Source organism: Platalea leucorodia (assembly GCF_965183815.1).
Source record: "Platalea leucorodia genome assembly, chromosome: 1".
In the NCBI taxonomy this organism is placed as follows: domain Eukaryota; kingdom Metazoa; phylum Chordata; class Aves; order Pelecaniformes; family Threskiornithidae; genus Platalea; species Platalea leucorodia.
The window spans coordinates 76,909,978-76,927,726 of NC_138823.1; the positions used below are offsets into that span (position 1 = coordinate 76,909,978).

The 17,749-nt window shown below is 37.3% G+C and overlaps 1 protein-coding gene across 1 annotated transcript in view; it reads left to right on the top strand.

Moving 5' to 3' along the window:
- Nucleotides 1–152: 152 nt before the first annotated feature.
- The window catches only part of ZPBP (zona pellucida binding protein), a gene marked incomplete at both ends in the record, with an annotated part of 32,164 nt that continues 14,567 nt past the window's right edge, over nt 153–17,749 (top strand). Inside the window, 3 exon segments of the mRNA XM_082329163.1 lie at nt 153–186; nt 840–950; nt 16,188–16,331. Of these exon segments, the coding sequence (XP_082185289.1) occupies nt 153–186; nt 840–950; nt 16,188–16,331 (289 nt within the window).

Sequence of the window (17,749 nt, forward strand, 5' to 3'; positions counted from 1 at the left end):
AATACTTCAAAATGCCATACTGGTGTCTATATTTATTGACACTCAGTAATCTCCATACCAAATATAATCAGTTTTACACTAGAAATAACATCCAGTGTTGCAGACTGACCTTTTCTCCCTGCTTACCTTCTCCTGGAAAGCTTTAGAAAGAGATGGCAGGAAAGGAGGCAAAGAGATGGGATGCAGGTAAGGCACAGGATGGAAGATATTGCAAGGATGACTCATGTTTTGTTGCACTCATTTTGCAGAGTGAAATACAATTAAAGCTTTATCTTGGATTTTGTTGACAGGGATTCTGTCCAGATTATCCTGGGAAGTAAATTTGCCAAGTAAGGCTGAATTATTTCTACTGTCCATTTTCAGAAGTGATCCATGCTTTAAGGAAGCACATGGATGAGCTGGTCATATGTCTAAGCTAGTCCTCTTTATTAGACGTCCGCCTTTTGTTTTCCTTCAGGATTCCCGTGGAGCAGTCTTCTTGGTTCTTTGATGTAAACAGCTATTTTTCTTCTCTGGCACAGTAACAGCACACCAAATTTTCCAACAGAGTGAAATTTTCCTGCCAGACTTTTTTTTCTTCCCAGATAACTCATTTTCTCCCCCTCCATTCTTTCAAAAAATCCTTTCTCTAACCTACTACTAATTAAATACTCTTATGCCATGAAAACCTGCAAATGTCCTGGGTTTCCAGACACTTTCTTAATTGCTTTTTTGAAGTAGCACTATAAAGACTGAGCAGCACAGCTCTAAATGCTCATGACAGTGACTAGATCAGCACAGTTCTTCGGTTTTGCAATGGAAACTTCCTTGCTCTTTTTTTTTTTTTTTTTTTTTTTTAGGAACAACTGCAGTGAGCATGAAGCAAGTCCACCGTACCTTTGGCCACGACGAGGTGCGGTCTGCACCACGGCAGGCCTGGCTGTTTCAAAGGAGCTGCCCCGGGAGCGGAGGTGCGGGCGTGCTGGTGCATTACTGGATTGGGATTAATTATGTATAACCCGGCAGCTGGACGATTGACGATGGAGCTGCCGCGGCGGCAGATGTTTCCCTGGGGTTTGAGGATGTGAAAGCCTCCCCCCTCCCCCTTTGGCCAGAGACGCAAGTGCAGAGCTTGGCACTGCGGCTGGGAAAGCCCCGCCGCTGACTTCCCCGCGGCGGGTCAGGGCAAGGAAGGCCGGAGGGCGGCGAAGCCACCTCCACCCCCGCGGCTCGCCCTCGCCTCGCCTCGCCTCGCCGCCCCTGCCCCGCGCGCCTGGCCCGGCGGCCGTTGGGGGCGGCTAACGGCCGCTGCCGCCTGCAGGCCGCCGCCTGCTCCTCCTCCTGCCCGCCCTGCGGCAGGCGCGCCCCGCGGGCAGCGTTCGGGGCGGCGGGGTGGCGCCGCCCGGCGGCCGCCGCTCGGGGGCCACTCGACTCAGGCCGGCGACACGCCGGGCCTCGGGCTCCAGGCTGCTCCTTCCCCACAGGGCCTGGACGAGCACTGGGTATGAATTTTACAGGTTTTCCTGAGTTCCCTCCCTGCCTATGCCTTTGTCATAGAATCACAGAATCGTTTAGGTTGGAAAAGACCCTTAAGATCATCAAGTCCAACCATTAACCTAGCACTGCCAAGTCCACCACTAAGCCATGTCCCTAAGCACTACAGCTACTCGTCTTCTAAATACCTCCAGGGATGGGGACTGGGCAGCCTGTTCCAGTGCCTGACTACCCTTTCCGTGAAGAAGTTTTTCCTAATATCCAACCTAAACCTCCCCTGGCGCAGCTTGAGGTCGTTTCCTCTCGTCCTATCGCTTGTTACCTGGCAGAAGAGACCGACCCCCACCTCGCTACAGACTCCTTTCAGGTAGTTGTAGGGAGCTATAAGGTCTTCCCTCAGCCTCCTCCAGGCTAAACAACCCCAGCTCCCTCAGCCGCTCCTCATATGACTTGCCTTCACGCATTTGTTTACACTGTTCTACAAAAGCAGATGCGTTTGTTGCTACATGTGACCCTCTTTCCAGCCTGGTAGTTTTAAGTTTGTGTTGGTATCAGGGCGGTGCTGTTCCATAATACAGGAGCTATGCCCTTTAACATCCGCCTTTCCCCTGTGGGTTTTGTTAAATACCTGTCAGTGCTTTTGCCCACCTACACCCACCATATCCACCAGTGGGATTAAATTTACTTTCCACATGCGGAGGAAAACTAAAGGATTATCTAGGTAATCTTTTTTTCCTCGAAAATGAACGGAGAATGCTGGGGAGAGGGGTGATTCTCCTTCCTATGTACCAAAGAAGCTGCATGCCTGAGGGGGTCTAACACCACAGGCGAGTTGCATGGGCAGTGAGTAGCTGGTTACTTCGGTACTCGGCTAAAAGAGCTGCATCACTTTGTTGAAGGCTCCGAGGTACAGAAATAGTTATGTGGCAGGACACCAAGACTGTACATTTCTGGTGTACTAGTGCTGATCTTGTGTCCACTGGGTGCATAATTGCAGCTGTCAGCTGTCACTGGTTGGGAAATTCAGCTGTATGGCCTCTCAACTCTAAGGCTGGGAATGCCCTGAAATGGCAGTCTCTGCTTCCTAGTGAGGTTTTGAAATTTGACCGTAGTAAATCACTTCGGTTTTCTGATAGTTTTAAATGAGATTATTTAATTTGTACATTAGTGTGCATACATGCCAGATCTTCTTATTCCATGATCTGGTTATGATCGAATTTCACCAGTTCCTTGAGAAAGTCAAGGTCTTTTCCAGGAGTGAGATCAGAGCTGAAGTTCAAAGTTCTTCTACTCTCTGACAAAAAAGGGAAAACCATCTGCAGTATCTCGGTGTATATTCACTGATACTTTGTTGTCATAGTATTTCTTCTGTATTTGGTTTTGGTAGGCATAATAGACATTGTCAACTCCAAAAGAGACACTTCCTTCAATTTTATTGCACTGGGGTGTTATTTATATAGTCTTGAGTTCAGATGGATATAAAGAATATGACCCTTTTTCTTTAAGGATTTTTCATTTTGTTTTTTTCTTTACTAATGCTGACAGTTTTGGCTTATGCGTTTTTCCCTAAGTGAGTAATTAAACTTTTTGAGGACGAAGTGGAGCATGTTTCTTAAAATGGCTTAATTACATTTGACTTTTCTGAGCCATCTGAAGGAAGTTTCTGTCTTACTGAAAAGATAAAACATCTTCAACTTTAGCTTGCAATATGATAAGGAAAAAAAGTCTCCTTTTTTAACTTATGAAATGTGTTAGTGGTCTAATTGTCAGAAAGGAAATATGAAGGCCTACTTGAAAACCATAATATGGTTCATATGTTGCAGGCTTTTTGTCAAAAGAGTTAAACTTAACTGAGACAGATTAGAAACCGAAGTTTGGTTTCCTCTATATGACTTTCATATGACTAGTAATAGAAATGGTAATATTTCTGCACAGCACTTACCATCAATAGGCAGCTTAGAAATGCCAGCCGTAATTAAAATACTTGGATATGAGAAAACACTTGACTATTAGCATGATTGAGAAAAAAAAACTTAAGTAAGTAGTGTTGCTATTTATATACTCTTTTGGTGCAGAAATCTCTTTACAAAAATTATCTCAAAACATAATTACTTTGAAAAAACTTTTAGCAATTACCATAACTTAAATAAATTTTTTCCTATCGCCTCATAGAATTTTCATTTCTAAATAAATGAATTGAAACTATGCCAATTGAACATTCTAGTAATACAGGATTTTATTAATTAATAAATTGATTGTTTATTTAAGGCTCATTTTGAACTGTTCCCTGCCACTGCCATTTTCAGACCAAATTTAATTTTCTGATGAATTATTTTGAAGATGATCGGTTTTGCAACTGCAATGTTCATTTTAAGGCTAAAAGATTCAGAATAAAATATTTTATGAAATAGCAGAATGTACTTCATGTGAAACTTTCAAGTGGGTGAATGGCATTCCCTTTCAGCTCAATGGGCATAGGAACGAATGCTGATCCGGTCTGTACTAACCTACCTGGATTCCTCCTTTGGGCAGGAAGAGGGAAGGGATGGACCCCTCTTTGCTTGGCACTGTTGTAACTCCCTCCGACCAGGGAGGAGCAGGAGGGGTTGTTTGTCTGTGCAGGTACAACCCACCTGCGAATTGAGACTCTTTCCCCTATAGGCAGAACCCCTTAGAAATACATGAGCTCAATTTCTCTCAGTGTTTGAGTAGAATATATGCATCTGCCAAGTAGATTTTAAACACATCAAACAGGGTGTTAGCATTTTACACTTAAATTTAACTCTCTGCAGGATCTTGGGCCTGTTTCGGTGGCATAAATTAATAGCAAAGCTGTTGAATTTAACTCCATCAGATTTTAAAGTCGCCCAATGAATCCTCAAGTAACATAGCCACTTTATATGGCAAATGTACCCTTGAATTCCAGTCTTCAGGAATGTCTCTTTAGGCAGCTGGGAAGCTTGAATCACCCTGACTTGGGGATGAATTACCCTAAACTTCCATGTGTCTGCCAGTGACATAAACCTGGTTTTCTTCATCTGTCTCATTCTGCAAAAGGAACTGTTGCTCACACCTTGTATTGTGCCTGTAAGAAGTACAAGACAATGAGGAAACAGATCCTATATATTTCTAGTGTATTGGTCTGTTTCAAAAACTTAGTTGGGGGAATTAATCCAGAAATCTCACTTATTTTTCTCAAAAATGAGTGAAACAGCTTTTCTCACAACTTGTTAAGTGCAGGTTCAAATTGAAGGGATGGAATAATATATTTAATGACTTTAAAATGCAGTTTAAGCACTTCCCTTGTCCTGTATTGTTTTTGTTGCTCTTTCTCTGGGACTTAATGACCTCTTGATACTCTTATTTTTCTATGAAAAGCTGCTTTTTAACCTGATCATATGCACTCTTAAAATAGAGAGTGAGAATTGGAAGATCATTTTTGCTAGAAAGTCCTGCAGGAAGCGCCATTGAAACTCCAGGTGATTAGGAGGAGAGCAAATGAATTCAAATAGGAAACCTGAAAAAAGGCTTCGAAAAAAAATTAAAAGGCAATGTAGAAAGTGAGGGAAAGAGTGTATGAGAGTTGGGATTCACATGCGGACAGAAACATTTACTGACTGAAATGGCTGCTATGCAAATGAAACGTGTATACACATGAAAAAGCATTTAAGCTGACTGTCTCAAAATCTAGCATGCGTTCTCATTGAAGATACCAAAAAAGTAATTCTAGAAGTTTTAGAATACCTTCCTTTAGTAACCATATTGCTTCCACTTTTTCTAGTTCTTTTTAAATAAACAGTTCAAGAGCTCCATCTTTGGGTTTATATTATTATTGTAAAAAAATATTGCTTTCCTTCTGCATTGGTTAAGTAGTGCCTAAACATCCCATAAAGTTATGTATATCTGCTCACACCTTGTCAATTTGCAATGCTTAACTTTTATAGATGCATTTGTTCAATTGCCTTCTCATAAACTTTGAATACTTTCTGTAGAAGATTGTTGTTTTCAGTTTTTCTCTCATTCGTTTTGGTGGATTTTGTTTTTCCTTTCCAATTATGATACATAAATCAACTTGACAGTTCCTAAAATATTTATGGATCATGCGGACAGATAATAGTGGCAGGAGGAATTTTAAAATGGGCTGTTTTTCAGGTAGAATTTATAATTTGCTATAAATTAGTATGCTTTTATTAAAATGAAAGCATATGCTGATTTTTGTCAATGAAGAATCTGATCATGTTCTTTTGGGAGCTGAATTTTAGTGAAAAATCAGTTTTGTTTCTGCCAGTTCACCAGAATTCTAAAAGACTTAACATAAATTTTCCAGTGAGAAAATTTCAATCCATTTTGTTTTTCAACAAAAACTCTCCAACCCTTGTAGGAGGTCTTTGGGGAAAATGAAGTTATTTGAAAAATTTTGCTCCTCAAACAAAGTTGTGGAAGTGGTACACAGTGAGGAAATATTGCAAAGTAAATTAAACTGTTAATCACAGAAATCCATCATATATGAGACTACGCTTATGATTATCTTATCTCTTTTTTTTTTTTTTTCTCAAGCAAGGTTTTATTTCTTCCTACTTTCTAAGTATTTTCAATTATGTACTCTGCTTACATGCTGAAATGACAATTACTGGCAGTTCTTTTAGCTTACCTTGATTATCTTGTCCTGACAGCTGCAGAATCTGCCTTGCTTCTGTTTTCCATAACAACACTGTAGAGAAGTACAACTACCATTTGTATAATAAGTGGGATGAATTGATAATTTCCCATTATTGCTTAAATCAAGATAAGTTGAAACAAAGCTGGGACTCGACCCCACTCTCATTGCCCCCCAAAAGTGCCTTAATCTATAACCGGTTTACCAGAGTATTTATTGTCGCTTTTAGTTTTTGAATATTGAACCTAAGTTAGCAACAAGCACTGGTCTGGTGCCACATAATTATTCAGCCCATATTCATGAAATAATTGCTGCTGCTGCTGCTGTGTTCAGTATTTTATTGCCGTCTCTTGTATTCAAGGATTTCTATTCCTTTCTTATTTGCTTTCTTCCCAGATTCCCTGAAAGTTTTGGAAGTCACAAGCATACCTTAACTCCCAGTAGCCCACGTTCTTTCCAAGCAGGAGGTGGAGACAAAGAACACAAAATGCTGAGCAGCCTAACAGCCCTTATCTTTCTGTTGGCTTCAGTTCTGTATCTCTGGAAACTCTGTAAAAGAAACTCAGGTCTGCCTTGTACTAGAATGCCCACCTGAAAGATACTTCAGTTTTCTTTCAGAAGCCTTGTATGTCTTGCAAAGCTTTGCAAACTTTATGAATGTTTTTTAATTTCTATTTAAAATAGAAGAAATGCAAATTAAAATAGCTATAAAATACCTTATATTTCTTTTCATGTGGAAATTAAGGAAATCACAATCATGACAGAACCCAAGCTCATTGCTTCCTTAGTGGTCAGTATACACATTGATTGGCATCCCAACTGAGGGTATAGTAACAATGCAGCTAAATTTTATCCTTATTTTGGACAGTGCCTATCCCCATTATCCCCATTTTGTACAGTCTTAATTTAAAATGTGACAGTTCTTTTGTAAAACATGGATATATTTAAAACTAAATTTAAACTTGTGCTGTTTAAAATAAGGATGCTTTTTTTATATTAGTCCTTTGTCATTGTTTTTTGTTGCCTTAATGAGAGTCATGCATTGTATAAGACATTAGGCAAGTATTAACTTAATATTCATTGACGAACAAGTCTATTAAAGGGTGTAGATTAACCTGAAGTATGCTGCTTGATTTTTCAGGTAAATTAAATAGTTGTATTAATGTCATTGTTTTATCTTTTAACAGTTCAGCCCTCAAAGAGATTTTTAAGTGCAGGGCCAAAACACAATAGCTTAAAATAGTGGGATCTGTTGTATTTCCAGGTATCTTTCTTTAAACATAATGTAACAAATTTTAGTGAAAATATTGTTTTTTACTAAGAAAAGGCACTTCTTTATCATATTTCTTGTTGTTGAATTGTTTTAAATGGTTTTAAGTGGTTTAATTAATTACATTTCTGTACTGACTTATGTATACTTAATAGGCTATCCCACAGCATGTATTTCCATCATTGGAATTTATTTTTCATAGCTTTTTTTTTATTCTTACTCATAATTTTTATGAAACCAAGATAATTATTTTCTGTAATTGTTATGAAAATAACAATGTTCTGTGTACTCTTCCACCTGGCTGCAGGACTCTTGCTCCAAAATGCTGCTTTCTTGCACGGTAGGTATTCCGACTTCATCTTACTTGTTATGTACACAGAACCTGAGACTTGAAATTTATGTTATATTCTACAACAAAAATTAAGAAGAGATAAGAATTAATTGCTTTCTAAGTTAAATCCATCTAACTCCAGAATATAATATTATCACTTTCTCTTCTCATTAAACAAAACAATTATTGGAAAATCTGAAAATTAAAGATCAGGCTGTTCCTCATTGCCATATATTTTCTCATGTTGCTTTTTCTCTAAATGCACGTTGAAGGTTCGGTTTCAGTAATACTCTTCCCCATAGTTTTCTCCATGTGTGTTTTCCAGTTACAGCTTCACTAGTAGCATATCTAGAAGTGATAGTTCTGTTGTTCGGGGGAATGCTAAAAGACAACATTTTTTGACCTATTTTTGGTACAAGTTCTTAGACATATCAATTTTTATCCAAAGGTGAAACAATTCTGGGAAATAATTTGTTTTTAAAGGTTTCTGTTAGTAGTTTAACTTACAATATTATTTAGCATTAATGTTAAATAATGGCTCTGAGTGGTCTAAAGGTTCATCCTATTAGCGTACTTTTTCTCTCTTCTGGTTCTGACTCATGTCTGTAAACATGGCTGCTGCGTGAATGGCACAGGGCAATTTGAAAGGTAGAAGGCAAGATTAAAATGTTTTGTCCCAACTGTTTCAAAACAATTTAGTATTAATAAAGAATGTTTCCACCTTCTCTGGGACAGACCATTATGACTATACTAGACTTGGCTCCAGTGTTCTTTTGAGATGCTGGGCAACATCTCTATTTTGAGGTTTTTTTTCCACCAAAATTTGCTTAAATACAATGCTACACTATTAAAATCCTACACTTTTAAAAAACCTGACATACATGTTCTTTTTTGCATCACTATCTAAGGTAAATATTTTTATAATGGAGAGAATATGAACAAATAAGAAAAACAGCAAAGAACTGTAATTAAAAGAGTAAGACTTTATTTTGAAAGAAGAAGAATAAGGTTATACCTGGTAGATATTTTTTCAGCCATTATTTTCTATCAATCAGATGCCCTTCTGTTATATTATTCCTGTGGTAAATGTTTACAAAACTGTTACAGAAATTTACAGTGGTGGGACAGAATTTACCATCTTGGCAGGTTATGATAATAATGACACCGTAATTTTGTTACTTTTTATTAGGGATATGTATTTTTTTTAATATTGCTACAGGACAGAATAAAATGACCTTGAGGAAATAAAAAACAAAATGTGAAATGGGAGAGATATGCAATGTATACAGTTTTGCCCAATAGACTATTACTAAAGCCTGTCAGTTAGTAAATTTTGAGAAAAAGTATTAAGGATTTGCAATGGAAAAAAGACTAATCATATTGGCAGTTCCCGTAACATGTAGAATTCATATTAATTTTCATGCTTCGGGGTTAAAAACTGAAACACCACCTGTAAATGACCATGATATTTCCATGATACACTATTGTACAATTGGAAATACATAATTTGCTGTTTTCTGCAATATAAGCTACTGTAAAAAAATGATTATTAGCTGGGATGGACATACCTCCTGATCTTAAGACTATAAAAGTTCTCAAATTATTCTTCTGTATCCACTATTGCATACTGGACAAGAAGGCATTCAGTCCTGTAGTGTAGGATACTGGTAAAGATGTTAAGCAGTTCTGGTGCTTTTGTCAGTCCTGAGGAAAGCTCTTCATAACTGGCTGCGAGGTAGACCAATCTTCAAAATGACAACGCAGTTTTTCATCCATCTTGTATTCCACTTGTCTAGTCCATATGCCCATAGTTGGGCTACAAGGACGTGATGGAGGACCATACTGAAATCCTTGCTAAAGACTTTCGGTGTGTATGACATCTACTGCTTTCCCCTCATCCTCAGAGGCAGCCATTTAATTCCAGAAGACACCTGGGCTGGTCAGCCATGATTTGCCAATGGCAAATTGATGCTGCCTGTTCTCAATCACTGTCTTGGCATTCATGCATCTGGAAATGACTTGCAGCAGTTCTATCATCTTTGCAGGTCCTGAGGTGAGGATGGCTGACCTCTGATTCCCTGGGTCTTCTTCCTTGCCTGTTTTTACAATGGATGTATTTTTTTGGTCTTTCTGGTCATTGGGGACCTCATCACCATAACAGTCATTAATTAGTCAGCTTCCTTGGCATCCTCAGGTATATCTCATTCTGGTCTATAAACTTATGTATGTCCAGCTCACTTAAGGAAGCCCTTAACACCACACTTCTCTCTCCCTGTAGCATCTCCCCTAAACTCTGGTAGAGCCTGGGGCAGGGCTGGAAAGCAGCCCTTGCTAGGAATGAGTGAAACAAAGGTGGTGTTGTGTACCTCAGTGTTTTCCATGTCATTTGTCACTAGGTCATTCAGCCCCATTCAGCCTGGAGCCAACATTTTTATTGCTCTTCCTCAATTGCACGTGTTTCTGTTGGCCCTTCACATCCTTGCCAGTTTCAATTTCTGGTTAATCTGCTCAAGGAAAATTTAAACATTATTTTTCAGAAAGATGCCTCTAATGAAATCATTGTCCTAATCTGCTAGTATGGCATGAAAACCCCAAATCATTGTTTCTGCACGGAGTATGTTGGGCTACTTGTACATGCAATTTTTTCTCACATAACTAGGATTGCTTAGAGATCATGACCGACTCATCAGCAATATCTTTCCAAGTCTGAGCAGGGAACCTGATTTCTGTTTTTTGTTTCCTTCTACATATGTCTCATTTACCCTTTAGTGTAATTTCATTTTTAAAAAGGACATTACGCATTGTGTTGAATTTCATTTTTAAAAAGGACATTACGCATTGTGTTGAATTTATAAACCTGTTTAATCTCTTATTGTAGTTTACAATTTAGTTTATGAACCATTCATCCTTTTACAATGGCAGTGTTTCCAAATCCTATTTGCTTTCCTCTTAGTCTATACTGCTGTCTATCAGAACTCTGTCCTTGGTCAAGTAACTTTTCCCGTTACACAATCTGAAATATCATTTTCACCATTGTGATTCTTCATTCTTAATCCTCTACCTGCCAACCTTCATAGTAGAGCATTTCACATTTATATGACATCTAACACTACACTGTGGTTTTGCTCTGAATCTGATAACAGACTTCACCCTCAGAAACAATTTTTAGCATTCTTTGCCTCAAAGTGGTATAGGTGGGTTTGCTTACACTTAAGCCTGTGGGCTATGGCATTTTACATGAAACTGTTAATCTCCCTTGGGATGGATATATTCTGGTTAGCAGAGTGTCCTGCATTGTAACTGGTATATTTTGATGCCTGGTTTGTGATGCATGACAGACACAGTATCAGGTATATTGTCATGTGTTTATGTACTGAGCTTAATCTGATCAGACAGAAGACAACCTCCTGATTCACAATTAACAAAAATTGCCTGTTTCACTCCTCTGGCTTCTGTTTACTCAAACTGCAGTTTCAAGAATGCAGAACAGAAAACCGTGGAGACCCCAGACTTCTTCCATTTGACAGGTTTAAATCTCTTCGGGCAGATTGCTTCAGTAGTATCCCGAGTTGCTATGTCAACCTTGGTTCACTAGCAAAAAAGCCATGGTGGCAGAGGTTCTTGGCTCTGCGGCAACTTCAGGTGTACTAGAATCAGCAGCAGGCTGGCAAAAAACATTTCAGTAAGAGAAGAAAACTTGTGTTTTCCTGAAATAACTTTCTATAGGGATGAGAGAGGTTTTAAAAAAAATATTTTAAAAAAGCGGTAATGAGAGGACTTCAGCTTCAGCCACCACAAATCTGGGTAAATACCACAAAGATACTTCTTAGTCTCCTAGGGCTGTTGTCACATTCTGGTTTTTTTTTTGACTCGGAGAAAAGAAAGTATAAACAGACAAAAAACTATTTAAAGTTTCTAGCTCATTAAATGTTTGCTGTGTAAAAGAATTTGATCATTCAGCCTCCTTTTAGAATGGATGTAATCCTCTCTAAGTGGTAAAAATCATCTGGGTTTTAGTGTGACTAGTTAGTCTTCTATCATAAAGAATCTCCATAACAGTAGGAAATTGGGATTCATAAACCTTGCTTGATACACTATTTCATACTTTTTCAGTGTGGTTGTGGGAAAGAAAAGAATCCTTTCAGTGGAAATGTAGAATTGTGAATCGAGTTTTAGGAAAGACTAACAAGATACTGCTTCTTGGAACGCTTCAAAATAAATGCAATTATTTAAGCATAAAATCTGTAGGAAGAGAGCCTATCTTTCATTGTACTATCTGTCATAGTTCGAAAAAACAGATTCTCTTTCAGGCACACCAGCCCTTGACACACATGCTAAAAAGGTGTTTTGTGCCCCAGAAGTCTGTCTAGCTATATACGTCAAACATCATGACTACAGTAAAAGCTCACAAAGAGCAGTAAACACTTTTCTTTCTGTAGCCATTAAAAAACAGTTCTGTGTTTTGAACAAGCAACTTTGTTCACAGATAGTTCCAGTCCACTTAGGTGCAGTTGAAAGAGTAATGAAAAATTAAATACTGCACAAAATGTAATTTAAAATCATTACAACTTCAAAATTAGCAAGTCATTTTTCTTCACTTAGCATAGTGACTCTTTTGTATTAAGATCTGGAAATTGAAGTTTTTAAACAGCTGTTGGGCTGGTTGAGAATAAGAGATTTTTCAAAATACATTTTAAGTGGAGGAAAAAACCTAAAATTATTGATTCTTATTTTCTGGATCTTAAAGTTTTATGGCATAAACCAGCATTTTTGATGGTGTTCTGAACAGCTAAATAGAACAAAAAAGAGAGAGCATTTTGATCTTTTTTTCCGAATGCAGACATTGGAATAGGCCTGTTCTAGTTTGGTGAAAATGAACCTAGGAATTTGGATTTAGCGAAAATCCACTGCTTTTCATACACATTGCCACCTAATATATGCATAGAAGGAATATTTGTGTCGGAAGATTGTGACTGTCCTTTCACAGGACTGAAAAAAGTGTGTACTATAGTTTTGTAAAACAAAGCAACTGACAAATTAAATACTGCACTCAGCCTCTCAACTACAAGCTAAACCCCAGATACTCTAAAACCTACTATTGGTATATCAAACAGTTCTCCTGTGGGGAGGGAAGGAAAGAGAATTAGAAGAAATATGAAGCTGCTTTTAGTAGATGCATATATCTGTATACTCATGCTATCCTTATAACTGATACATGACTTACACATGTTTCCTGAGAGACTGTCAGACTCCTGTCTGGACTACAAAACAGAGTAGGTTTCATTCCTAAGGAACTTTTCAGGTGAACTCAGGTTTATTACATACCGTGCTAGTTTTTGTTTCTGTACATCTATAATTCATCACTGAATTTACCTATTTGGACATCTTTAGATATTGCATATTTAAATTTGAACATGCTGAGTAGTCTAATCTGAAGATTAGAATTTATGATCTGGATTGATAGATGTTTCTAAATGTCTGAAAAATCTGCTTCTGAAAAGTCCATTGGCCTGATTCTGCTGTCATTTACTTTTGTTCTTAATATATAATTTCAAAATACAGAAGTTGTTGCTTTACTGCAAAACTGGTCTGAATAAGAAATGGGGTGGGAGGATCGGGAGTAACTTTTTTGCACTGAAAGAACTGGAAGGAGAATCAATCTGTTGGTTTTAAGTTTAGTAAACAGGGCAACTAAAATATAGGAACACTTAGTTTTAAATATAATTATACAAGGATATGGAAAGTTAAGGGATTTAGTCTCTGTAATATAATTCTCATAGGAATAGCTCTGTTTTGCATCCTTCTGATTCCTGAGGATCCTGGAAAATGGTCTAGCTTCCTCTGTTAGCATGAATTAAAAAAGAACTTCTCTTCTGTTTTAAATCATGCCAGTTTTCACTGACTCCAGGGAACCTCTGAACTTGATCACCTTGCTTTTTTGTCCATCATGCATATGAAATGCCTCCTGTGTATAGAGACACATTAAATCATATAATGTAATTCACATCACAAAACGTGATATGTAATCCTGCTTACCTGTCTTACTGAACCTGCTGCAGAGGAATAAGATGGAAAAAGATTTAAGAAAATGGTGGATGGCTTAATCACTTTTAAAATTTCATTTTAAAGCTAACAGTCTGTTTTGTGAACCCAAATTCATCTGAGTAGGCAGAATTCATCCACATAATCCCGTGGAGCAAGGCATTTTAAGTGTGGTTTCTATTATACCACTAGGGGGGGGAAAAAAAACCTCCAAACAACACGATATGCTCTTGATTTCATGATCCAAAAGGAGATTCTTCACACACAGACATACCATTAAAATAATTAATGCTTACTATGTAAACATTCTGATCTTTTCTGGTATATGAAGCATTCATTGTTCAAGGTAGGATAAAATTCTATACTAAGCTCAGGGACTCAGTCCATCAGAAGAACACTTTACTTCTCCATTTCTGTTGATGTACTTTCAAAAAATATTTGTTACCAGATCTCTTCACTGGATTTCCAAGCTTTGTCTTTTGCAGACTTCTTGTCATCTTTGCAGTTCAGTAATGTGTTTTATAAGTATACCAAAGCTGTCTGTGATATATCTTAAAGGTGCTCCAGCTATCCAGTCAACTAACGGTGCTGTTGCTTTTGGCCCACACAGGGCAGCTGCACATGCCAAAGATCAGAACTATAGTTCTTAAATCTATGCTGGTTTTCTGACAATATTAATCTGATAACTATTCCAGCGTACAGTAGCAAATGACATCCTATTTTATAGATTTAGCATCCTGAGTAGTTCATCATCAGATTAAAAACCTCTTCATCATCCAAAAAATGAAAGACAGTGTGCCATTAATGTGAGAGCCTAGGCTGATACGGAATCCCAAACCATTCTTGTCAAAGAATTTGCGCTTTCAGTCCTTTTAGTAGTACTCTTTTTTATCAGCACTTGAATTTTTTTTTTTTTAAACACAGTGATATATATGACAAAATTAAGTTAATTAAAAGATTAAATGGTTTCCTGAGGAACAAAGTTTTCCTACACCCTCCTGCCAAGTATGTAAAAAGATGCACTTTAATCAGGCTATTTTTTTCCCAATATCTTTCTTAAAATTGCATACCAGGAAAATCAGCGTGCATCTACAGTAACATGTTGGTTTGAATAGGAGTGTGGCTTTGAAGTGAATTGCTCGACTACCCACTTACCACATTTTGTCTGGATTATGGTCTGGTCTTTGAGTGCACAAACTGGATTCCTTTTGGATGAAGCTAATTGGAAAGGTTTGCTTCGAGAAATAATGCGTACTCAAACTGTAAAACCACATTAGGATTGGTCTGAAGTTAAAGCCCTAAGATGTGTGTAGTATAGATCTCATGTCCTTAGCATTGATTTTTTCAGTCTAAAAATATGCTGCTTTTGCACCACACTAATTATCTAAGCTTCCATCGTCTACATAAAAGGTCTAAATTATTTAGGATGTTAAAGAGATTTTTTTTGGCATCTGAAAATGGAAACAAAAATCCATTCTCAAAATATATTATCAAAGTGAGTATTTTACCTTGAAGTCTATTATTATCGACTCTAATCTAGTGGTTCCCGAGGTTTTCTTTGACAGCTGCCAGCAAGATGGGCTGCATATTACTATTTAAGAAACTCCTATCTATATTGTTACTGCCTGAAGACTTTTCAAGTCTGGAAAGGACTCATCAACTGTCATCATGTAACCCACATGCAGACTACATGGGACAACTGTATGGCCCATTATCAGTGCCCAAATCTGACCTTAAGCAGTGCTTTCCTTTCTCTTTAAAAACCCAGTTAAAGAATCATGCTTATGATTTGTCCTTTGAAGTAGGATCCTCCTTCCTCTCTGCCTTGAACTAAGGCCACCATAACAATACATATCTTTCCATACAGAAGGATTATTTTACAGTCTTAAACATACATGATTCTCATTTTGGCATATACATATCATTTTTTGGAAGGTCTGTTATACAATACTTTCTTCACTTGAATTTCCCGTCTTGCCTACTTTGAAGTTTACTGCATGTTAAACACCACCAGCAGCTAATTCGTGAGGCAGTTCCTGAAGACTGAAAGGTTAGTAGTCAGTTTGACTATACAGACATATAAAAAGAGATTATTTGCCCAATTTGTCCCTTTTATCTGGGAGTTTTTTGCTCTTGGAAGTGGTTGTTGGAGAGAACAACAGATGTCTGAGATCAAATAAAAACAGGTTTCTTTGACAACCAATACTTAAAAACATAGCAGCAGTAAGGCATATTTGTGTAATGCTGAACCGAGTGACACCCAATCAGCTTCAGTTTCTGAGTCCTGTGCCTTCAGCTGAATCCATAATATTATTATTTTGTGCACAGCTTAACCATAAATAACCATTTGGACCCTTACTTTCTGCATTTGCTCATGATGACAACTAAATTTATTTCATTTTTGTGTTTACTAGAAAATAGCAGTGTGCAAATATCACCAGCAGGAACTTTAATATTGAGACACTTCAACCTGAGTGGAATTTACACTTGTTCCATTGTTTATAAGCTAACAGCAACACAACCTGATAAAAACCTTGTAATAAAATATCTTATTTATGGTAAGTTGTCAATCCAGGTAAGTGTGTTGTTGCCTTGAAAAAGTTTTATTTTTTAAAATGTATGTTGCTATTTTTAAATAAGTAGGCTTATTTAGAATTTAATTTGCAGAGATAAAGACATTCTGTTTCTCCAGGAAATTGTTTTTAATATTAGTTACTACCAGGCAGTTCATTTAATGTAATTTACAGAGCCTTAAATAAAGCTCAGTGGCTGAGTGAGAAATAAAACACAGCTGTATAGATTTATTTCACACATGTTAATGCCTAATTATTACCTGAATGTGTTAAGTACATATCATTTAATGATGTAATATTTGTAGCTTATTCTTTCCTGTTCTGATTACATTTTCTTCTGTCAGCAGATAAAAAGTCTTTGATAAAGTGAAAAATTGTAAAGGCAACGTCATTTATTCATTACTAGCTCTCCTTTTCTTCTCTCAAGGATACTTTATTCTTGTGGTGATGTAGGCAAGAGTTCCTATTGCCTTCAGCAGGAGCTGTCTGTTCTTGAATTTAAAATGCGTACCAGCGATCATTTAGAAACATGGTAGAGGACAATAACCTAAATTAACCTCTCATGTAAATTAATTTTACTTTGACACAGTAGCCTTCATACAGAATAGCCATGACTTTTAGCAGGTAGCTTGCTTGACAGAACTGGAAAAGAAAAAGTTTCTTTGAAACAGTTTTGATGGAAAAGGTTACAGTTTTCAGTAATGCAGACTTAAATCCTTCAGTAAGGATCCAATCTGAATGTTAGCATACAGAATTATAGTTTCATACATATATACAAAAAAATCAGGAATATGCAGCAACAAGGGAAAGGAAATGGGGGAGGCAAAAGCAAGGTAGAGGATCTAATGAGCTGTCTTAATTGGGTACCATATTTTGGATGTTTTGCTTCTTCTTTCAGCTGGTCCAGTTTCTATTCCTTCGTTCTTTCTTCCCCACTGCTCCCTTCTCCTTTCTGTGGGTATACCCACATCATGACCACTGTTCTTCATTCTTTTACTCCCATTTTCTATTTAACATTGTGGTCTGTTATCATGAAATAACTAGAAACATGCATTTTATGGTATATTGGCTTATTTGTAAAAGATGCCCAGGTATGCATTTAGCTTCGCAATAAAGGTGAAATAGTTGATCCATCCATAAAAGTAAATTTCATACCTATATGGAAGCTTTTTTAGTTACTTCTGCTCACGGAGAAGGAATTCCTGTTCATCTTATTAGCTGTATCTTCTATTGATCTCTGTGGAAGAGGATTCAGTTTTTAAGCCCTTCAAAATACTTCTGTGATAGTTGACTAAAAAATACATAACATAGTACTATAACTGGCCATAATGTGTGAGATGAAATATTGTGTCACATACTAATGGGTATTTTGTTTGCTTAACCTTGGCTTTCATAATCATGAT